Source organism: Gymnoscopelus microlampas, assembly GCF_963454915.1.
Source record: "Gymnoscopelus microlampas genome assembly, chromosome: 11".
Lineage (NCBI taxonomy): Eukaryota > Metazoa > Chordata > Actinopteri > Myctophiformes > Myctophidae > Gymnoscopelus > Gymnoscopelus microlampas.
In genome coordinates, this window is record NC_139948.1 from 11,170,521 (window position 1) to 11,196,178 (window position 25,658).

General features: G+C 38.4%; 2 protein-coding genes across 2 annotated transcripts in view; both read left to right on the forward strand.

Moving 5' to 3' along the window:
• The window catches only part of LOC311054947 (uncharacterized protein), a 431,139-nt gene that overhangs the window by 364,995 nt on the left and 40,486 nt on the right, over window positions 1–25,658 (forward strand). The gene's annotated exons all lie outside the window — the stretch shown is intronic.
• LOC311054587 (interferon-induced very large GTPase 1-like) lies at window positions 11,461–24,696 on the forward strand (the record flags this gene model as incomplete). Its single annotated transcript, XM_084070594.1, has 6 exons — window positions 11,461–11,496; window positions 13,359–13,461; window positions 13,677–13,714; window positions 16,142–16,244; window positions 16,451–16,488; window positions 19,837–24,696. Exons 2-6 carry the CDS (start codon window positions 13,395–13,397, stop codon window positions 24,694–24,696), a joined length of 5,106 nt encoding a protein of 1,701 aa, XP_083926720.1. The 5' UTR covers window positions 11,461–11,496; window positions 13,359–13,394.

The window sequence follows — 25,658 nt, forward strand, 5'->3', positions numbered from 1 at the left end:
AAAGTGAAGGAGGATGAACAGGCAGGTGCCAGTATTCAAATGGATTGTAGATTATTTACTTTCTAATCCGTCTTCAAAAGGGTATTGTGGATTTGCTTCATTTATCTGACAAAGTTAAGAAACATGATTGCTGCTTTAATCACATTGGAAGTGGCTCAAGCTGTTTGGGGAAAGTTAACATCGCTAGCTGTGTGTGTGTGTGTGTGTGTGTGTGTGTGTGTGTGTGTGTGTGTGTGTGTGTGTGTGTGTGTGTGTGTGTGTGTGTGTGTGTGTGTGTGTCACAGTCAGGGGTCATCCCCCTGGCAGCTTGTGATGGACATTTTCATTAATATTTCATTTTTGCCACGGACATGCAAAATAATCATCTTATCAAAAACACAGTGGCCTAGCCCTAAATGTATACTAATGGACTCCTAATGTGTCTATTCCAATGTACTGCACATTTTAAAACAATAGTATGTCTGCATACTGAGCCACTTAACGACCAACAAATTAAATCCTAATTATTTTGGATAATAATTATTGAGTCTCATCAGTACAGACAGTGCTTGAACCTCAAAAGGGACACTTTAGCTGCACAGGAGAGTGGGTGCCTAATATTATACATTATGGCTATTAAAGAGATTGCTGGCTTTTCAAAAGACAGTGTTACTTGAGGACAGAAGGAGATCAAGTTCTACCAGCTAAACCATTTGGTTTGGTTTGGCAAAGTATGGTAGCTATTGGATTCCATTAGGTGATCAGGTATTCTCTGTTGATGAGAAAGTCCAAGGCATGCACATGTATCAAAGGAAAAAGACACACCCTACAAGCTACACTTGATTTGTTTTTGATTTATTAGACATAATGATTACATGTTAAATGCTTCTCACGGAAGCTTCAAGGATAAAATGCCAATGGAACACTGGAACGAGGAAACTTGAGAGACAAAAAAGATACATGATGAGTGATTAATGAAGGGCATGCCATGCCGTGTCACAATAGTTTGATTAAGGCCTAACTTTGATCAGACGTGAGCTAACTTTCAGGTTGGAGGAGATCCTAGGCTGTGGAAGGAGAGTTTCCATGGATTATGATTGTGGACTGTTATTATAGTTGTCAATTATTGAAATCCCAAACATGGAATATACTTGGACCATGCCACATTTAATGCCTGTCTCAGGACTGCCACCTGCCAATATACAGTGGATAACTTCCCAGTCTCCAGGTTTTTGAAAGTATTGCTACCACTTTAACCCTGACATCCTAATTTTGGGCGTGTCATTATAGGATAAAAAGATAAGAAAATTACTTATCTACAAGCTCACAACATGCTGTGATGTGTTGTGATTGATTGATTTGGATAAAAATGATGCAGCTTTAGATCGGCTTTTCCCTTCCAAATAATATTTGAATTTATTTGATAAGTGACTTGTTTTAAAATGTGTAGCGCTTTGGAATAGAGTAGACAATATGGCACATCAGGAGTCCATTATTATATATTTAGGGCTAGGCCTATGTGATTCTGGTAATATAACTTTTTTTAAAAGCACATTTTGCTATTTTCACAGAATTGAGGCAGTTATTAATAATCATTTCGTTTAGCTTAGTCTTGTTGTCTTCACCTGATGCAATTGTGTGTACAGGTACCATGTGCAATAGGCCTACTAAACATCTCCTGCAACTCATGAAATGAGCATGTTACTTTACGAGTCACCAAAGTTATCCAAGGCATTTTTATATGTTTCTACATTATAATGAAGAAAATATATAGGCTATATCAGATTTTATTTTTTCAAAATAAAAAATGTGCCACGGACATAGACATGTCATCCTGCCACGGACATGTTGATGACCCCTGGTCACAGTGTGTGTGAGAGAGAGAGACTAGAGTCTCTCACCCTCGAAAATCGGCAAAAGTAGCAGTTTTCAAGATGTTTTCGCCATTATCTCTGGAACGGAAGGTCCAATCTGCTCAGTTCAAAGCTTGTTAGAGGCGTGACTTTGAGGACATTAAGCACATAACAACACCTTTATGGGGGTTTCGGGTTTTTGGGCCTAAATATATGGTAATTGTTCGGGCCGGCCCAGTAGGGCCCAGTTAGGGCCGGGCCTTAATTTTCAGGCCCGTTGAGAACTCTTAGACAGACACACTGTGTGTGTGTGTGTGTGTGTGTGTGTGTGTGTGTGTGTGTGTGTGTGTGTGTGTGTGCGTGTGCGTGTGTGTGTGCGCGCAAGTGTTTTCTTGTATTACCATTCTTCCCAAATGTCAGGGAGGGAGGCTGTGTGTGTGTGTGTAACTTTAAAAGCAGTGATAAGGAACATGGGAAGAGGTCTACTGTAGGAGGAGATGAGTTTCAGGGGAGTGAGTGACTTGAAGCAAAGGACGTCAGGATGAGGACTCGAGCTTGTCAGGCTACATTGTAGCTTACTGTAGGTGCCCTGACCGCTACACAAGCGGTCCGGGCCACCAGTGTTTTAACGTGAAATACCCCTTAAATGCTTTAGTTTGTTTCTTTATTCTTTCACTTCACTCTCCTTCCATCACATTTTGAGAAACACGTTAACATCACAAGACCCGTCAGATCTGTTCATTAACATTAAAACCTTAACACCTTCTCAACTCCTAACACTCCTGATTCTCACCGCAACACCACCGCTTCCACTAGCACTAACTACTCCTACCTGCCATTGGCCCGCTGTGGTCTGAACAATACCAGGGTGTTCTTGTCTTGTAAGACAACAGCATTGATGACACACAAAGAAGGTGTAGGTGTCTCACGGTTGAGACTCAAATGTACTTGGGGAATTAATAGGTTGAATACTGGACAGGGCAAATCACGCAGTAAAGGACGAGTTGGTCCTGTTCTCCAAATTAATGACTGACGGGGTGTAACTTCTAATGTATCTTTCAAATTAAATATGAATGACAACCTGGTACAATGTGTGACAACTCCCTACCCATGTATTCATACTAGAAATTTGGGACCTTACGCGGCCCGAACCTCTAGAGTACATGCCACTGCCGATGTGACAGATATGGCCTTATATGGAGATGTGTGTGTCTGTCAGGCCTTGTCCCTTTAATGGCCATATATGGATATCTCTGTATTTGTCAGCACTTGTCCCTTTTATTTCGCAAATGGACCCCAAGCGAATGCTTCGCGGGGGTCCCCGCGAATGCTTCCCTCCGTGACATTGTGTGTAATGTTGGGTTGGAACCACCTAAAAAGTTTGGTGTGACCGCACCCTAAGTGTACAAATCAAATGGAAAACTATTTTTCTCATTTGAAACATTCAAATACTACAAATACTACTAGGTACATACAGTATATTTCCTTGGCCATAAGACTGTCTGCCAAGCTGTCTTACACAATAATGTTAAAGATGTTTTTACTGCAGATCATTCACATGTGGAATGTATCCATTTTCTTAGAGTGCTTCCAAAGCTGTTGATCCTGGAAGCTCAGAGATGAAGGATGGCAAAGATGACAAGTCTTCAAAGACCAGCAGCACTGTTCCTGCTACAAGGGAGACAGGTGAAAACATTTATTCATCATTTCAATACTTGAGTAATATTATTAGAAAAGTTAAAAACAAGCAAATTCTCATAACTCAACATATATTGAGTGCTTATTAAAACCAGTAATAACTCAACACATCACAGTTTATTATACTGATTATTATTCTGAGTTATCAGCACTGATACGCTTATTGTATTATGTGTAACCAGATGTTTTATTGATGCAAACAGGTACCAGTGATGACGATGGCACCAACAAAAATGACACGGTAAGATGACTGTTTATGGAGGCATAAGACCTTCAAAACTGTTTTGTCCACTGGTCTAAGTTGCATTATTTAAGTTAAACGGTTAATTGAAGACAGGTGTTGAACATTTAAAATCATTCAAGTGGTCATGTGACATATTTGACATATGTCACATGACATGTTTGTACACTGAAAGTGACAACATTCTACACAACAGTAAACACACAAGCACAACAAACTAATACTACAGTATGTTGCCCTAGTATTTGTCTTTACCTCTTAACACATTGAGTGCCAGGTACTATGCATCCAAATCATCCTCAGAGTGGCAGCTTTATTTACTACGTTTTGACGATCTTTGGACAGACGCAGAAGCCACAATGTGCACGCGGATGTACAAAAAAAAAGTGTCCGGGGCGTGGGGGAGGATCCCGTCTATCCACTGGAACAAAAAACATTTCCACCGCGATCTGCCATTTTGGAGCGATCGCCTGTTGAAAATGGCTGTTTTTCACCATAAATAAAATAATCTGAGCTAGGAGTGTTTTTCTACAAATCCTAATAAAGGAATGGACGGAAGTGATGTTTTATGGAATATAATTATATATATATATATATATATATATATATATATATATATATATATATATATATATATATATCTGTGTTGCCGTTCACTGATTTCCAAAAAAAAAGTTGCTCTGTTCCCATTGAAAAGCATTGTCAGAATCCGTCTTATGGACAGAATTAAAGTTTGGTGTGACCGCACCCTAAGTGTACAAATCAAATGGAATAATTTACTGATCAGATCATAATATGGAAAACTATTTTTCTCATTCCAAACATTCAAATACTGAGGCATATACAGTATATTTTCTTGGCCATAAGACTGTCTGCCAAGTTATCTTACACAATAATGTTAAAGATGTTTTTACTGCAGATCATTCACATGTGGAATGTATCCATTTTCTTAGAGTGCTTCCAAAGCTGTTGATCCTGGAAGCTCAGAGATGAAGGATGGAAAAGATGACAAGTCTTCAAAGACCAGCAGCACTGTTCCTGCTACAAGGGAGACAGGTGAAAACATTTATTCATCATTTCAATACTTGAGTAATATTATTAGAAAAGTTAAAAACAAGCAAATTCTCATAACTGAACATATATTGAGTGCTTATTAAAACCAGTAATAACTCAACACATCACAGTTTATTATACTGATTATTATTCTGAGTTATCAGCACTGATATGCTTATTGTATTATGTGTAACCAGATGTTTTATTGATGCAAACAGGTACCAGTGATGACGATGGCACCAACAAAAATGACACGGTAAGATGACTGTTTATGGAGGCATAAGACCTTCAAAACTGTTTTGTCCACTGGTCTAAGTTGCATTATTTAAGTTAAAATGTTAATTGAAGACAGGTGTTGAACATTTAAAATCATTCAAGTGGTCATGTGACATATTTGACATATGTCACATGACATGTTTGTACACTGAAAGTGACACCAATCTACACAACAGTAAACACACAAGCACAACAAACTAATACTACAGTATGTTGCCCTAGTATTTGTCTTTACCTCTTAACACATTGAGTGCCAGGTACTATGCATCCAAATCATCCTCAGAGTGGCAGCTTTTTTTACCATGTTTTGACGATCTTTGGACAGCCGCAGAAGCCACAAGGTGCACACGGATGTAAAAAAAAAAGTGTCCGGGGGGTGGGGGAGGGTCCCGTCTATCCACTGGAACAAAAACATTTCCACCGCGATCTGCCATTTAGGAGCAATCGCCCGTTGAAAATGGCTGTTTTTCACCGTAAATAAAATAATCTGAGCTAGGAGTGTTTTTCTACAAATCCTAATAAAGGAATGGACGGAAGTGATGTTTTATGGAATATAATTTATATATATATCATTCACATGTGAATATGTGTTGCCGTTCACTGATTTCCGAAAAAAGTCGCTCTGTTCCCATTGAAAAGCATTGTCAGAATCCGCCTTATGGACAGAATTAAAGTTTGGTGTGACCGCACCCTAAGTGTACAAATCAAATGGAATAATTTACTGATCAGATCATGATATGGAAAACTATTTTTCTCATTCCAAACATTCAAATACTACTAGGTACATACAGTATATTTCCTTGGCCATAAGACTGTCTGCCAAGTTATCTTACACAATAATGTTAAAGATGTTTTTACTGCAGATCATTCACATGTGGAATGTATCCATTTTCTTAGAGTGCTTCCAAAGTTGTTGATCCTGGAAGCTCAGAGATGAAGGATGGAAAAGATGACAAGTCTTCAAAGACCAGCAGCACTGTTCCTGCTACAAGGGAGACAGGTGAAAACATTTATTCATCATTTCAATACTTGAGTAATATTATTAGAAAAGTTAAAAACAAGCAAATTCTCATAACTGAACATATATTGAGTGCTTATTAAAACCAGTAATAACTCAACTCATCACAGTTTATTATACTGATTATTATTCTGAGTTATCAGCACTGATACGCTTATTGTATTATGTGTAACCAGATGTTTTATTGATGCAAACAGGTACCAGTGATGACGATGGCACCAACAAAAATGACACGGTAAGATGACTGTTTATGGAGGCATAAGACCTTCAAAACTGTTTTGTCCACTGGTCTAAGTTGCATTATTTAAGTTAAACTGCTAATTGAAGACAGGTGTTGAACATTTAAAATCATTCAAGTGGTCATGTGACATATTTGACATATGTCACATGACATGTTTGTACACTGAAAGTGACACCAATCTACACAACAGTAAACACACAAGCACAACAAACTAATACTACAGTATGTTGCCCTAGTATTTGTCTTTACCTCTTAACACATTGAGTGCCAGGTACTATGCATCCAAATCATCCTCAGAGTGGCAGCTTTTTTTACCATGTTTTGACGATCTTTGGACAGCCGCAGAAGCCACAATGTGCACGCGGATGTAAAAAAAAAAAGTGTCCGGGGGGTGGGGGAGGGTCCCGTCTATCCACTGGAACAAAAACATTTCCACCGCGATCTGCCATTTTGGAGCAATCGCCCGTTGAAAATGGCTGTTTTTCACCATAAATAAAATAATCTGAGCTAGGAGTGTTTTTCTACAAATCCTAATAAAGGAATGGACGGAAGTGATGTTTTTTGGAATATAATTTTTATATATATATATATATATATATATATATATATATATATATATATATATATATATATATATATATATATGTATATATATATATATATATATGTATATATATATATATATATATGTATATGTGTGTGTGTTGCCGTTCACTGATTTCCGAAAAAAAAGTCGCTCTGTTCCCATTAAAAAGCATTGTCAGAATCCGCCTCATGGACAGAATTCAAGTTTGGTGTGACCGCACCCTAAGTGTACAAATCAAATGGAATAATTTACTGATCAGATCATAATTATGGAAAACTATTTTTCTCATTCCAAACATTCAAATACTACAAATACTACTAGGTACATACAGTATATTTCCTTGGCCATAAGACTGTCTGCCAAGTTATCTTACACAATAATGTTAAAGATGTTTTTACTGCAGATCATTCACATGTGGAATGTATCCATTTTCTTAGAGTGCTTCCAAAGCTGTTTATCCTGGAAGCTCAGAGATGAAGGATGGAAAAGATGACAAGTCTTCAAAGACCAGCAGCACTGTTCCTGCTACAAGGGAGACAGGTGAAAACATTTATTCATCATTTCAATACTTGAGTAATATTATTAGAAAAGTTAAAAACAAGCAAATTCTCATAACTGAACATATATTGAGTGCTTATTAAAACCAGTAATAACTCAACACATCACAGTTTATTATACTGATTATTATTCTGAGTTATCAGCACTGATATGCTTATTGTATTATGTGTAACCAGATGTTTTATTGATGCAAACAGGTACCAGTGATGACGATGGCACCAACAAAAATGACACGGTAAGATGACTGTTTATGGAGGCATAAGACCTTCAAAACTGTTTTGTCCACTGGTCTAAGTTGCATTATTTAAGTTAAAATGTTAATTGAAGACAGGTGTTGAACATTTAAAATCATTCAAGTGGTCATGTGACATATTTGACATATGTCACATGCCATGTTTGTACACTGAAAGTGACACCAATCTACACAACAGTAAACACACAAGCACAACAAACTAATACTACAGTATGTTGCCCTAGTATTTGTCTTTACCTCTTAACACATTGAGTGCCAGGTACTATGCATCCAAATCATCCTCAGAGTGGCAACTTTTTTTACCATGTTTTGACGATCTTTGGACAGCCGCAGAAGGCACAAGGTGCACGCGGATGTAAAAAAAAAAGTGTCCGGGGGTGGTGGAGGGTCCCGTCTATCCACTGGAACAAAAACATTTCCACCGCGATCTGCCATTTAGGAGCAATCGTCCGTTGAAAATGGCTGTTTTTCACCATAAATAAAATAATCTGAGCTAGGAGTATTTTTCTACAAATCCTAATAAAGGAATGGACGGAAGTGATGTTTTTTGGAATATAATTTATATATATATATATATATATATATATATATATATGTTGCCGTTCACTGATTTCCGAAAAAAAGTCGCTCTGTTCCCATTGAAAAGCAATGTCAGAATCCGCCTTATGGACAGAATTAAAGTTTGGTGTGACCGCACCCTAAGTGTACATATCAAATGGAATAATTTACTGATCAGATCATAATATGGAAAACTATTTTTCTCATTCCAAACATTCAAATACTGAGGTACATACAGTATATTTCCTTGGCCATAAGACTGTCTGCCAAGTTGTCTTACACAATAATGTTAAAGATGTTTTTACTGCAGATCATTCAAATGTGGAATGTATCCATTTTCTTAGAGTGCTTCCAAAGCTGTTGATCCTGGAAGCTCAGAGATGAAGGATGGAAAAGATGACAAGTGTTCAAAGACCAGCAGCACTGTTCCTGCTACAAGTGAGACAGGTGAAAACATTTATTCATCATTTCAATACTTGAATAATATTATTAGAAAAGTTCAAAACAAGCAAATTCTCATAACTGAACATATATTGAGTGCTTATTAAAACCAATAATAACTCAACTCATCACAGTTTATTATACTGATTATTATTCTGAGTTATCAGCACTGATACGCTTATTGTATTATGTGTAACCAGATGTTTTATTGATGCAAACAGGTACCAGTGATGACGATGGCACCAACAAAAATGACACGGTAAGATGACTGTTTATGGAGGCATAAGACCTTCAAAACTATTTTGTCCACTGGTCTAAGTTGCATTATTTAAGTTAAAATGTTAATTGAAGACAGGTGTTGAACATTTAAAATCATTCAAGTGGTCATTTGACATGTTTGTACACTTAAAGTGACAACATTCTACACAACAGTAAACACACAAGCACAACAAACTAATACTACAGTATGTTGCCCTAGTATTTGTCTTTACCTCTTAACACATTGAGTGCCAGGTACTATGCATCCAAATCATCCTCAGAGTGCCAGCACTTTTTTACCATGTTTTGATGATCTTTGGACAGCCGCAGAAGCCACAAGGTGCCACGGATGTAAAAAAAAAAGTGTCCGGGGGGTGGGGGTGGGTCCCGTCTATCCACTGGAACAAAAACATTTCCACCACAATCTGCCATTTTGGAGCAATTGCCCGTTGAAAATGGCTGTTTTTCACCATAAATAAAATTATCTGAGCTAGAAGTGTGTTTCTACAAATCCTAATAAAGGAATGGACGGAAGTGATGTTTTTTGGAATATAATTCATATATATATATATATATGTGTGTTGCCGTTCACTGATTTCCGAAAAAAGTTGCTCTGTTCCCATTGAAAACCATTGTCAGAATCCGCCTTATGGACAGAATTAAAGTTTGGTGTGACCGCACCCTAAGTGTACAAATCAAATGGAATAATATACTGATTAGATCATAATATGGAAAACTATTTTTCTCATTCCAAACATTCAAATACTGAGGCACATACAGTATATTTCCTTGGCCATAAGACTGTCTGCCAAGTTATCTTACACAATAATGTTAAAGATGTTTTTACTGCACATCATTCACATGTGGAATGTATCCATTTTCTTAGAGTGCTTCCAAAGCTGTTTATCCTGGAAGCTCAGAGATGAAGGATGGAAAAGATGACAAGTCTTCAAAGACCAGCAGCACTGTTCCTGCTACAAGTGAGACAGGTGAAAACATTTATTCATCATTTCAATACTTGAATAATATTATTAGAAAAGTTAAAAACAAGCAAATTCTCATAACTGAACATATATTGAGTGCTTATTAAAACCAATAATAACTCAACTCATCACAGTTTATTATACTGATTATTATTCTGAGTTATCAGCACTGATACGCTTATTGTATTATGTGTAACCAGATGTTTTATTGATGCAAACAGGTACCAGTGATGACGATGGCACCAACAAAAATGACACGGTAAGATGACTGTTTATGGAGGCATAAGACCTTCAAAACTGTTTTGTCCACTGGTCTACGTTGCATTATTTAAGTTAAACTGTTAATTGAAGACAGGTGTTGAACATTTAAAATCATTCAAGTGGTCATATGACATGTTTTTACACTTAAAGTGACAACATTCTACACAACAGTTAACACACAAGCACAACAAACTAATACTAGAGTATGTTGCCCTAGTATTTGTCTTTACCTCTTCACACATTGAGTGCCAGGTACTATGCATCCAAATCATCCTCAGAGTGCCAGCACTTTTTTACCATGTTTTGATGATCTTTGGACAGCCGCAGAAGCCACAAGGTGCCACGGATGTAAAAAAAAAAGTGTCCGGGGGGTGGGGGTGGGTCCCGTCTATCCACTGGAACAAAAACATTTCCACCACAATCTGCCATTTTGGAGCAATTGCCCGTTGAAAATGGCTGTTTTTCACCATAAATAAAATTATCTGAGCTAGAAGTGTGTTTCTACAAATCCTAATAAAGGAATGGACGGAAGTGATGTTTTTTGGAATATAATTCATATATATATATATATATGTGTGTTGCCGTTCACTGATTTCCGAAAAAAGTTGCTCTGTTCCCATTGAAAACCATTGTCAGAATCCGCCTTATGGACAGAATTAAAGTTTGGTGTGACCGCACCCTAAGTGTACAAATCAAATGGAATAATATACTGATTAGATCATAATATGGAAAACTATTTTTCTCATTCCAAACATTCAAATACTGAGGCACATACAGTATATTTCCTTGGCCATAAGACTGTCTGCCAAGTTATCTTACACAATAATGTTAAAGATGTTTTTACTGCACATCATTCACATGTGGAATGTATCCATTTTCTTAGAGTGCTTCCAAAGCTGTTTATCCTGGAAGCTCAGAGATGAAGGATGGAAAAGATGACAAGTCTTCAAAGACCAGCAGCACTGTTCCTGCTACAAGTGAGACAGGTGAAAACATTTATTCATCATTTCAATACTTGAATAATATTATTAGAAAAGTTAAAAACAAGCAAATTCTCATAACTGAACATATATTGAGTGCTTATTAAAACCAATAATAACTCAACTCATCACAGTTTATTATACTGATTATTATTCTGAGTTATCAGCACTGATACGCTTATTGTATTATGTGTAACCAGATGTTTTATTGATGCAAACAGGTACCAGTGATGACGATGGCACCAACAAAAATGACACGGTAAGATGACTGTTTATGGAGGCATAAGACCTTCAAAACTATTTTGTCCACTGGTCTACGTTGCATTATTTAAGTTAAACTGTTAATTGAAGACAGGTGTTGAACATTTAAAATCATTCAAGTGGTCATGTGACATGTTTTTACACTTAAAGTGACAACATTCTACACAACAGTTAACACACAAGCACAACAAACTAATACTAGAGTATGTTGCCCTAGTATTTGTCTTTACCTCTTCACACATTGAGTGCCAGGTACTATGCATCCAAATCATCCTCAGAGTGCCAGCACTTTTTTACCATGTTTTGATGATCTTTGGACAGCCGCAGAAGCCACAAGGTGCCACGGATGTAAAAAAAAAAGTGTCCGGGGGGTGGGGGAGGGTCCCGTCTATCCACTGGAACAAAAACATTTCCACCACAATCTGCCATTTTGGAGCAATTGCCCGTTGAAAATGGCTGTTTTTCACCATAAATAAAATTATCTGAGCTAGAAGTGTGTTTCTACAAATCCTAATAAAGGAATGGACGGAAGTGATGTTTTTTGGAATATAATTCATATATCTAACTATATAAATGGCGAGCGACTTCCGCACCCTAGGTGCGACACCCCACAGCTCTGTTATCGAATAAACAACGCACCGCCAGACCACATGTCGCCAACTGACTCGCCACGGCGGCCGCGCTGAATTTACGCGTCGCGTAGGGGACCTCTCATTGCTCACTACACCTTTTCCACCGCGCAACATAATTAATTCTACTCACCAAATGTCGGACAAAACGGAAGGGGAGGCAGCTTCGTACCGTTTACCGTGCACACCACCGACACCGCACGGCGACGGGTTTCGCCGAAACAACACGAGCGGCCGCCATTGCACTCTGCCCATGTCCTCCACAACAGCACACACACAGCTCCTTTGCTTCAACCCCCCCCCCCCCCTTCTTACGTACCTCCTTTGTTCCACCCAGGCCGTTACTTTCACTTCACTCATGTCTCGATCACAATATGTCCGTCCTTCACGTGCCATGTTCATCCCAAACACAAAAACAAACAGCCACCGCCACAGCACAGCACGCTGCCCAGGGTAATCTGGTAAACAGACCTGCCTAGGTTCATGACACCACAGGACTCGACAGTGATGTCATCATTATGCAACCCGGAAGTACAAATACCAAGGATAGGTCAGTGATGTCAGTCGGGTTGCCAGGTTTGCTGCCAGGTTTTAAAAAACAAGCGACAGAAACAAGCAAACCGTGCATGAAAAAAAAAAAAACTGCCGAAGGGGTCCGCCATGTTCCAGGGGGGTCCCCGGGGGTCCCAACACTCACAGGGGTCGGCGGACCACCAGGGGGTCCGCGGACCACCAAAGTAACAATCACTATTAACATTTTTTCCAAAATTTTTTAATTTTTTTTTTTTTTTTTTTTTCCTTTTTGGACACTTTTACTCCGGCGATTTGGGTACCCCAATATACACGCACCCACGCTGGGCCCCGTGCGCGGCTGGGGTTGAGGGGGGCGTAGCCCCCCGAAACTCTAGTATATATATATATGTGTGTTGCCGTTCACTGATTTCCGAAAAAAGTTGCTCTGTTCCCATTGAAAACCATTGTCAGAATCCGCCTTATGGACAGAATTAAAGTTTGGTGTGACCGCACCCTAAGTGTACAAATCAAATGGAATAATATACTGATTAGATCATAATATGGAAAACTATTTTTCTCATTCCAAACATTCAAATACTGAGGCACATACAGTATATTTCCTTGGCCATAAGACTGTCTGCCAAGTTATCTTACACAATCATGTTAAAGATGTTTTTACTGCAGATCATTCACATGTGGAATGTATCCATTTTCTTAGAGTGCTTCCAAAGCTGTTTATCCTGGAAGCTCAGAGATGAAGGATGGAAAAGATGACAAGTCTTCAAAGACCAGCAGCACTGTTCCTGCTACAAGTGAGACAGGTGAAAACATTTATTCATCATTTCAATACTTGAATAATATTATTAGAAAAGTTAAAAACAAGCAAATTCTCATAACTGAACATATATTGAGTGCTTATTAAAACCAGTAATAACTCAACACATCACAGTTTATTATACTGATTATTATTCTGAGTTATCAGCACTGATACGCTTATTGTATTATGTGTAACCAGATGTTTTACTGATGCAAACAGGTACCAGTGATGACGATGGCACCAACAAAAATGACACGGTAAGATGACTGTTTATGGAGGCATAAGACCTTCAAAACTGTTTTGTCCACTGGTCTATTTTGCATTATTTAAGTTAAATTTTAATTGAAGACAGGTGTTGAATATTTAAAATCATTCAAGTGATCATGTGAAATGTTTGTACACTTAAAGTGACAACATTCTACACAACAGTAAACACACAAGCACAACAAACTAATAATACAGTATGTTGCCCTAGTATTTGTCTTTACCTCAACACATTGAGTGCCAGGTACTATGCATCCAAATCATCCTCAGAGTGCCAGCACTTTTTTACCATGTTTTGATGATCTTTGGACAGCCGCAGAAGCCACAAGGTGCACGCGGATGTAAAAAAAAAAGAGTGTCCGGGGGGGTGGTGGAGGGTCCCGTCTATCCACTGGAACAAAAACATTTCCACCGCAATCTGCCATTTTGGAGCAATCGCCCGTTGAAAATGGCTGTTTTTCACCATAAATAAAATTATCTGAGCTAGAAGTGTGTTTCTACAAATCCTAATAAAGGAATGGACGGAAGTGATGTTTTTTGGAATATAATTCATATATATATATATATATATGTGTTGCCGTTCACTGATTTCCGAAAAAAGTTGCTCTGTTCCCATTGAAAACCATTGTCAGAATCCGCCTTATGGACAGAATTAAAGTTTGGTGTGACCGCACCCTAAGTGTACAAATCAAATGGAATAATATACTGATTAGATCATAATATGGAAAACTATTTTTCTCATTCCAAACATTCAAATACTGAGGCACATACGGTATATTTCCTTGGCCATAAGACTGTCTGCCAAGTTATCTTACACAATCATGTTAAAGATGTTTTTACTGCAGATCATTCACATGTGGAATGTATCCATTTTCTTAGAGTGCTTCCAAAGCTGTTTATCCTGGAAGCTCAGAGATGAAGGATGGAAAAGATGACAAGTCTTCAAAGACCAGCAGCACTGTTCCTGCTACAAGTGAGACAGGTGAAAACATTTATTCGTCATTTCAATACTTGAATAATATTATTAGAAAAGTTAAAAACAAGCAAATTGTCATAAGTCAACATATTGAGTGAGTTAAATCAGCACTGATACGCTTATTGTATTATTTATAACCAGATGTTTTATTGATACAAACAGGTACCAGTGATGACGATTGCACCAACAAAAATGATACGGTAAGATGACTGTTTATGGAGGCATAAGACCTTCAAAACTGTTTTGTCCACTGGTCTATGTTGCATTATTTATGTTAAAATGTTAATTGAAGACAGGTGTTGAATATTTCAAATCATTCAAGTGGTCACATGACAAGTTTGTACACTTAAAGTGAACACATTCTACACAACAGTAAACACACAAGTGTGAATAAATACTATGTTCTCATAGTATTTGTCTTTACCTTTTAAAGGGATATTTCACTTTCAAACATGTGTGGGGTCATTTTAACGTCTACTCAGGCTTTAGTGTTTAACCCCAGATAGTTTTTTTTTAAATAATTGATTTAGTATTTAGATATTTGATATTCATCTTATCAGACACTCTCCTTCCTATATAAACCCATTGTAACTGAACATAACATTTTAACATGATAGATTCAAACACACATCCTTGGTTCTGATGACTGATGTTGTCCTTCTAATACATGAGGGGCTGTGTTTTTTCAATTACTTTTTTCATTAATTTGATTTAATTTATGCTTTCTTCTTCAAAAATCTAAAAAGTAATTGAATAAACGCAGCCCCCTCACCTATTAAAAGGACAATATCAGTCACCAGAACCAAGGACGTGTGCTTTAAATGACTCTAACTTGGTTAAAATGGCATTTAAAGTTACAATGCGTTTATATAGGAAGGGGGCGTGTTTAATAAGACGAATATGAAAATATCTAAATACTAAATCAAACAATTTATAAACTATCTGGGGTGAAACACTAAAGCCTGAGTAGACGTTTAATTGACCCCAAACATGTTTGAAAGTGAAACATTCCTTTAAGTATTTACCTCATACCTCTACTTGCATCAAAGGAAGTAATCAAAGTAAATATTTACTCACAAATGATAAAAATAAAAAAAAACGGTATAAATACATCTTGATCTTATATGCATATAACTACGTAACAAGTGGAATGTTCTGCACAGTGTAGCCTTAGGATACAAAAATCACTCGTTTTCCATTGAAAAGCAATGTCAGAATCCGCCTCATTGACAGAATTAAAGTTGGGTGTGACCGCACCCTAAGTGTACAAATCAAATGGAATAGTATACTGATCAGATCATATCATGGAAAACTAATTTTCTCATTCTAAACATTCATATACTGAGGTCCATATAGTATATTTCCTTGGCCATAAGGCTGTCTGCCACGTTGTCTTACACAATAATGTTAAACATGTTTTATGTGGAATGTATCATTTTCTTAGAGTGTTTCCAAAGCTGTTGATCCTGGAAGCTCAGAGATGAAGGATGGAGAAGATGACAAGTCTTCAAAGACCAGCAGCACTATTCCTGATACAAGGGAGACAGGTGTTAAACATTTATTCATCATTTCAATACTTGAATATTAGAAAACAAGTAAATCCTCATAACTGAACACATTGAGTGTTTATTTAAACCAATAATAACTGAACACATCACAGTTTATTAAACAGATTTTCTGTAAAACAATGAGTTATCAGCACTGATACGCTTACTGCATTATGTTTAACCAGATGTTTTATTGATGCAAACAGGTTCCAGTGGTGACGATGGCACCAAGAACAATGATACGGTAAGATGACTGTTTATGGAGGCATAAGACCTTCAAAACTGTTTTGTCCACTGGTCTAAGTTGTATTATTTAAGTTAAAATGTTAATTGAAGACAGGTGCTGAATATTTAAAATCATTCAAGTGGTCATGTGACATATATGACATGCGTCACATGACAAGTTTGTACACTTGTTAAAGTGAACACATTCTACACAACCATAAACACACAAGTGTGAATAAATACTGTTTAGTATTTGTCTTAACTCTTTAAAGGGATATTTCACCCTCAAACATGTTTGGGGTCATTCAAACGTCTACTCAGGCTTTAGTGTTTCACCCCAGACAGTTTTTAAGTTGCTTGATTCAGTATTTCGATATTTGATATTCATTTTATCAGACACTCCCCCTTCCTATACAAACCCATTGGCCCTCATTTATCAACGCGGTGCAGACCAAATAATGGGCGTACGGCGAGATCACCGCAACTTTCGGCATTTATCAATATATCCTGACGTTGGTTTCATTCTACCGTACGCTGATATCTCACGTCTGAGAGCAGTTGTTGACTTTGGCTGCGCCCGTTTATTCCATTGTAGACCTGCGGAGCAGCATTGTCTGACTGTCTGACAGGCATCTGGACACATAATCCACTCATAAATGTATATCTACATTAATAAATAATCCCTGTGAAAATATAACATTTTATAAAGTAATTTAAACAAACTGCATTAACAGTCATTCGGTTAAGCTTGCAGATCTGCATGGCTGCATTGGCTATTTTAAAATAGCAGATCTGCAAGCTCACAACGGGTCGCATCGCGACGCGTTGTGAGCTTGTAGATCTGCTATTTTAAATTGCCATTTTCGGGACTCCCGAACATCTTTTCATGGACAGTGAGGTGTAAAAACTTACAGTAGCTTGTCCTATGGTATGGAGTTATGTCATAGAGAGTTATGAAGACTACAACCTGGCTGGGTTAAGGATATAAACCCGACGCTCCAATCTCTTATTAACGTGGCGGCACAGAATCACTCCCGCCCGTCCGAGTCTGACTGCTTTATTTTAGTGTAACTTGAACGCGCACTGCTCGGTATGGGGTAAATAAATTAATATGCAAACGTATTCCATGAATTGGTGTGATTGGTATCATAATACAGTATGTCATTCATGTAGGCTACAAGCCTACGTGACAAAGATTGTACCGCTACGGATTACATGAAAGACACAGTTGTGCGTGTGTGCGTGTGTGTGTGTGTGTGTGTGTGTGTGTGTGTGTGTGTGTGCGTGTGTGAGAGAGACAGAGAGGCGTGTGCGTGTGACTTGACAGTCAGCGAGGCGAGGCGAGCCGGCGAAACTCTTTCTTTTCGGTTCTTCATGTCGTAAAATCGGGGTGTTTCCAGAATATCTAAGGGCGTGTTATTTAAATGACGCTCGGTTTCAGCCGTGACATTTATCAAGGCTGGGACCAAATGTACGCTCGGATCGGCTGTGTAGGATTCGTTGATAAATGTGACTTCGACGTTGGCGTAAGGCCGAATATATGGAAAAATATACGCCGGTTTATACGCCCCATTGATAAATTAGGGCCACTGTAACAAAAATATTTATTTTAACATGATAGATTCAAACACACATCCTTGGTTCTGGTGACTGATGTCCTTCTAATACGTGAGGAGCTGTGTTTTCTTCAATTACTTTTTTCATTCATTTGATTTATATATGCTTATAATAGCATATGCAATATCAGACACCAGAACCAAGGACGTGTTCTTTAAATGAATCTAACATGGTTAAAATGTAGTTTGAAGTTACAATGGGTTTATATAAGAAGGGGGTGTTTCTAATAAAAATTAATATCAAATATCTAAATACTAAATCAAACAACTTCAAAACTATCTGGGATGAAACACAAAAGCCTGAGTAGACATTTAATTGCATCAAAGGAAGTAATCAAAGTAAATATTCACTCACAAATGATAAAAAACTAAAAAGGTATAAATATATTACATAGGCAGATATCTTATTGGCAGAATTGTCTACACTCCGGATGTCCCAGATTGTAGAAGATACAGTAAAGTCACGCTTTGATCTCGCCACAAAGCGGGCTGCTATGAGCTATAGTTCAAAACATTGGAACTATTTCATTGAGATAGACAGAGCACTTCCGCATTACATTCTTACAATGGGAGTCAACACTAGTGCCTTCCACTCACCCGATTGGACAGAGGGGCAAGGTGTGCGCGGCACACGGAAAGATGCGCAAGACCATGAATCCACGCATTTGCATTTACAAAGCATTGGCAGATTCCTCCCCATATAAAAAATAAAAGTGTGGTGTGACCGTGCCCTTAAGGGATATTTCACTTTCAAACATGCTTGGGGTCATCTTAACGTCTAATCAGGCTTTTGTGTTTCACCCCAGATTGCTTGATTCAGTATTTAGATATTAGTCCACTGGTCTAAGTTTCATTATTTAAGTTAGAATGTAAATTGAAGACAGGTGTTCAATATGTGTTCATGTGACATAATGTGTGTCTTTACCTCTTAAGGGTGCGGTCACACTGAACAGAGTTTCCTTTTTGCGGACAACTGCGAATGGCAAAAAAAAACGCTTTGTTCCCATTGAAAATCATTGTCAGCATCCGTCGCATAGGCAGAATTAAAGTTCGCTGCGACTGCACCCTAAGGGTACAGTCACACCGAAGTTTAATTCTACCTATGAGGGTGGAGTCTGCCAATGCTTTTCAATGGGAATGGAGTGGTTTATTGAAGAAATTCCGCAAATGGCAAGAAACCACTCCAATCCCATTGAAAAGCATTGGCAGAATCCACCCTCATAGGTAGAATTAAACTTCGGTGTTACCACACCCTAAAGGGATATTTCACTTTCAAACATGCGTGGGATCATTTCAACATCTAATCAGGCTTTCTTGTTTCACCCCAGATAGTTTTTAAGTTGTTTGATTTAGTATTTAGATCTTTGACATTCATTTTATCAGACACTCCCCCTTGATATACAAACCCATTGTAACTTCAAACTACATTTTCACCATGATAGATTCATTGAAGACATGCATCTTTGGTTCTGATGACTGATATTGTCCTTCTAGTGCGTGAGGGTTTGTATTTATTTATTTAATTGAATTAATGTGTTTTTTTTTCCTTTTCCATTTAGTTTTTTCATAAATGAAAAAAGTTATTTAAAAAACACGGCCCCTTGCGCATTAGAAGGACAATATCAGTCACCAGAACCAAGGATGGGTGTTTTCATTGAATCTACCAATTTTCATCATATCTGATTGTATCAACATCACATATGGATATGTATTAACTTTGTTTTCTACATGTGTGATTGCTCATTTTAAAGGTTGGCAAAGGACACACATCTGTGAAGAATTCAGAAGAGATCAGCCCAGAGTCAGACGACACCAAACATCAAAGAGAAGTCAATGAACTGTTTTCTAGACTTAACCTCAAACACAACGATCAAGATAAGTTGACAACTGCTGACTTTCTGAAAATCCTCCCTTCTATAAAGAAGCACTATGAGATAACTGAGAAAGACGTAGCGCATACATTCCTTCAGAAGTTGTTGATGCTAGACCATAGTGCCAGGTACATCCCAGTAACAGTGGACAGTACAGAAGACACAACAGTTACTCCAAACACTGCTGAGGTTGATACAGACGACAGTGACTGTGATGATCTGTTCAGCCCCCCTGTCGTCACTAGTCAGAGCGAGAAGCAGAGCCATGTCCATCCAATGGATGTTCAGATGGCTGTGTTTCACTGCTCAGATAGCTTCCTCAGGCAGAACATGATTTCCAAACTATCACAGTGTCAGTATGCCTTACCTTTGCTAGTGCCTGACCCGTTCACAAGGGACATTTGGTGTCCTTTATGGACTTTTAGACAAATAAGAAAAGCCTGGAAGGTAACTGATAGATCAGGTACCATCACAAGTAATAACATGCCTATCTGCGAAGCTGAGACAGCTATGGTGTCATTTTTCCGCCTTGGCACAGTGACATCTAAATCTCAGCTGATGAATACCATAATCAATGACCGTCACAGCACGTTCTTCCATAGGAACTGTCCAGGTGCCAGCAAATCTCACTACCTGATAGATGGTATGGCAGAGATCGCCTGGTACTGCCCTGCTGGCAAAGACAAGGATGCTTTCTCTAAATGTGTTGCCTTCTGCAATCTTCATGGAGATGCTGTATCACACAAAAAACAGCGGGAAATACTGGTCAAAAACGCTTCAGTCAATGTTGTCCTTGTATCTACTCTGAAAAAAGGTGATGAAGGTAGGAAAATTCTGTCAGACCTTCGCAAGGGTCCAGAACCTCTCATTTGTCTCCTAGCTGATGATGACTCTGTAGCAGTTGAGACAAGACCAGGAAAATATAAAATGGGTCTGAAGGATAGAAGTCAGTCAGATGTAGCTGCAGAATTGAAAAAAGTTATTGGAAAGCTTTTGTCAACACCATATACATCCTTCCAACTTGAAAGCATGGCAAGAGTCTCTGGAATCAGAATAGATGAAGATGACCCTGCATGCAAAAGAGGGTATTCTGCTGCTAAGCAGATTCTGGAATTGCTTAAAAGAAATAAGCTTTCAAAGACGGATATCAAAGACACATTTCTTCCATGTCAAGGCAAGAAATTGTGGCATGAGTGGTGCAGAATAAATAAAGACAAAGACAGAGGAAACAAGACAGAGAAAGACAAAGGTAAAATAGAAAGTGAAATGGAGCAAAAAAGGAGTGAACAACGTAACAAATCCTCCAGTGAGCTGATGAAGTTGTTTATTAAAAACCTGCAGTCTCTGCAACAGGATGAAAGACATTTCTTCCTAAAATGGATTGGAAGCTTACTGGATAACTTCTTCACAAATGAGCTGTCTGAAATCAACCAGGCATATGATGCAAAGTGGTCTGAGGTCTTGGCTTTAAAAAATAGCCCTGACAAACCAGATCAGCTGAAGGAGAAGCAACAGCAATTGGAGAAACCATTTGAGCAACTGCCAAACAAATCGGATCAGTTGGAGGAAAAGCAAAAGGAGTTGGAGAAACTTTCAGAACAAGTGCAGTCAGCAACAGTTGGATTTGAGCACATCTTGAGAGAACTAGGACAAATGTATGAAGCCCATGCATCTTTGAAGAAGACAAGAGACAGATCTCAACACCCCAAGCTGAAGAAGGAAACAGACTGGTCTCAATACCCTAAGCTGGCTGCAGAGCTTATGATAGCAGGACATCCAATGGAGCTGATGGATGGAGATGCAGCACATGTGCCTTTAACATGGATCACTAGTGTTCTAGATGAGGTCATCGAGACACTCGGAGACAAGAGAGTCTTTGTCTTGTCAGTTTTAGGCATCCAGAGCAGTGGCAAATCTACCATGCTGAATGTAATGTTTGGATTGCAGTTTGCAGTAAGTGCCGGCAGGTGCACTAGAGGAGCCTTCATGCAGCTAGTGAAAGTGTCAGAGGAGAAACAAAAAGACTTCCAGTTTGACTATGTCCTGGTTGTGGACACTGAAGGACTGCGTGCTCTTGAGCTGGCAGGGAAGGACACTTATCACCATGACAATGAATTGGCAACATTTGTCATTGGCCTGGGAAACATGACTTTGATCAACATCTTTGGAGAGAATACATCTGAGATTCAAGACGTTCTTCATATTGCTGTTCAGGCCTTCATGAGGATGAAGAAGGTTCAAATATCTCCAAATTGTCTGTTCGTTCATCAGAATGTTACAGATATTGAAGCTGGTGTCAAAAACAATGTGGGAAAGAGACGCCTACAAGAGGTTCTTGATGAGATGACCAAGTTAGCAGCTGAAGAGGAAGTGTTTGATGCAAAGTGCTTCAGTGATGTCATTGAATTTAATGTGGAAACAGATGTGAAATACTTTGCCCAGCTGTGGGAAGGCAGTCCACCCATGGCTCCTCCAAACCCAGGTTATAGTGAGAGCGTCCAAGAGCTGAAGGACACGATCCTCTCAAAAGCATCACAGTCTCATGGAATTCCACTGTCAGATTTCAAAATAAAAATTAAAGACCTTTGGAATGCCCTGCTGAAAGAAAACTTTGTTTTCAGTTTCAAAAACACAAGGGAAATTTCGTTGTACAGAACACTTGAAGAAGAGTATGGAAAATGGACCTGGGCTTTAAGGAAAACCATGTTGGATATTGAAGACAAACTTCACAACAGAATTGTCAATGACAAAAACTTGAACAGGATTGAGAATAATCATTTCGAAGAGATGGATAACACTCATAAAGACGTGAAAGAAAAAATGAAAAAGCACTTTGATGATGTTAAAGTTAAAGATGTATTGGTTCAGTGGAGAGGACGATTTGAAACCAAAATTAAGGAGTTCCATGATGAACTGGTGAAAGGAGCAAAACAGAAGCTAGAGGAAATTATTCTGCAGAGCGATGCTCGAAAGAAGCTGGATGATAAGAAGACAGTCTATGAGAACAACCTCCTACAGAAGAGCAAAGAGCTTGCCGGCAAGTTAAAAGACAAGGCAAAGGATGAAAAGCAACTCAAAAGGGAGTTTGATTATGTTTGGGAAGGTTGGGTTAAGGACTTCACTGCAGATATTCCTTCCATAAAGGGGATCAATATTCAAGAGGATGTGGATTCTATCCTTAAGGATATAGGCATTGAGGGTTCTCTTATCGTCGACCGCAGAAACTGCGGTATGTACAAAAACATACCGTACAAATCAAAAGGGGATTATTCTGACTATGTAGTAATGTCTAAAGGGGTGTTCAGAGCTGTCACAGACCTGGTTGGGATTACTAAACGACTTCCCTCTGAAACGGCTAAACAGATAGAAACCTTCATTGACGATGTTAAGGAAAAGTCCATCGCCTTAATTAAGGGCAAACCTGTTAAAGATACAGGCTACAAAACCATTTACTTGCATGAAGTAGCAAATGAGGTCAACCTCCAAGTGAAGGGATTTTCATTAGGCAAGAAATACGCCCTTAAACCTGAGTTTAGAGTTGATGTTTTACTTCTTGTATTTCGAAATGCGGAGACATGGCTTTCGAATTCTCACAAAGAATTCAAGAAGATCAATGATCCACTCACTTATTTGGAAAACAAAAAGGATCAATACTACAACGTGTTCAAAGGCCATTGTAAAGGAAACTCTTCGGCCGCTGTTCTTGGTGAATGGCTTTGTAGCGAACTGAAGGAGTCTGCAGCTCAGACTGTCTATAACAAGACTGCCATTCACTTGGCTGATGAGATGAAATGTAATTCCCCTCCCTTCAGTGGGAATAGGGTCAACTTGGAGAAACATGTTCTACAATCACTGGCAGAGCAAGAGGACTTTGGCAGTTACATGAAATACATCAGACATCCAAGAGAACAAGTAGAGCAGTTTATAAAAGAAACTGTTAAGAAATACATCTCCACCAACAAGGATAAGGTACTCAGTATCATGCAGAATCATGTGGAGAATATATGCATGCTTCTGAATCAAGCAGTGCATGTGGCGACAGAAAAAGTCACAACTCAGAATGGAGACACCAACATGTGGCTGGAGGAGTTTTCCAGTCTGTTAAAAGATGATCTAAGATTTGACCCCAAGAGCAAAGAAAACTACAATGACATAAAGCACTTTGACTTTCTTAAAGATGAGATTAAGAAAGGCCTGTCTTCCATGAAGGTGGATTTGAGCCGCCTCCCAATCAATATGGAAGATGTCAGAGCGAAGCCAGATCAAATTCTAATCGATCACTTGTGCAAGTGTTGCTGGGTGAAGTGTCCTTTCTGTAGTGCAACTTGTACCAACACCGTAGAGGATCACAGTCCTGATAAACACAATGTCCGTTTTCATCGTTGTTCTGGAATTAGTGGGCAATCCATTAAAGACAAACCAATACTTTGTGTTACTTTCTGTACAACAAAGGTTGCAAGTGATCGATCTTTCTACCCTACAGGTGAAGATGAGTCCATTCCATACAAAGAGTATGGAAAAGCTAGTGAAAAGTATGCCAGCTGGACAATTACCCCTGATGAATCAAAATTGGCATACTGGAAATGGTTTGCCTGGCGATTTCAAGAGAAACTGGAGGAGCACTATGGAAAAAAGTTTACGGAGGGTGAAGAGATTCCCGAAGAATGGAAAAATATCACCAAAGACGAAGCTATTGAAAGTTTGGAGGAGATCCAGAGAGTCAGAAATCCACAACCCTAGTCAAAGTCACACATCCGATACTATCGTTTGATTTGCTCTTAAAGGAAGCTCACAGCAAAATATTCAGACAGGGTGGCTTCCATGTGGATCTCAGATTGTATGTGACACGTCTATGACAGCAATTATCTATACAAAAAAAAGAAAAAAAAATCCCAATTGGTGAAAATAAATACATTTCCATTGCCTACTGTTAGTGCGCAAAAAAATGTGGTGCTGATCATTCCACCGATTTGCGAGATTAGCCCAGGACAGACAGACACACAGACTAACAGACACACAGACAGACTCACAGACCCTAGGTGACTCTGCCCCTGGAGTGCCATGCCAGCTGTGGCTTATGGCTTTCCATTTTTTAAAGTAGGTTTCTATTGTGAAAATCGTTTAGAAGACCTGCCTGATTGAGTTTAGTTTTGAGATTTCCAAATGTGACATTTCATTATATTGGAGATCTATCTTCTCCTGTAGAATAAGTGTAATGAAATGTTTTTTTATTGATTCTTTAGTTTTTCCCAAAAGGATGACAAAGTATTTAGTCGTGAGGTAATCTCATGCTTTGTTCCTGACAATTACATATTGGAGGCAACATCTTAAATATTTTACATCTGAAATATGCAGTTTTTCCTTTATCTTTGTAATGAAAGAGGTAATCATTTACTGACACAGACTCTGTAAAACAAATAATTTAAAAGGTGTCATTAAATGTGTGTTTTGAGAGTTAATTCCTGAAATGTGAAAGATGCTGAAATAAAAGAAATACTGTATGCCACATGTTCATGTAATCACACTTATTTTGAAATAATAATGGAGAATCTATGATTGACTTTAAAAAATATGACTGCACAAATTATTGATGGAAGACATCTGGCAACTTTCACAGAACATTATATAAGTGATACATGGATTTGATTAGTTGATTGAGCTATTTTGCTGACTGTCATTTACTGTAAATCATCAAATAAATC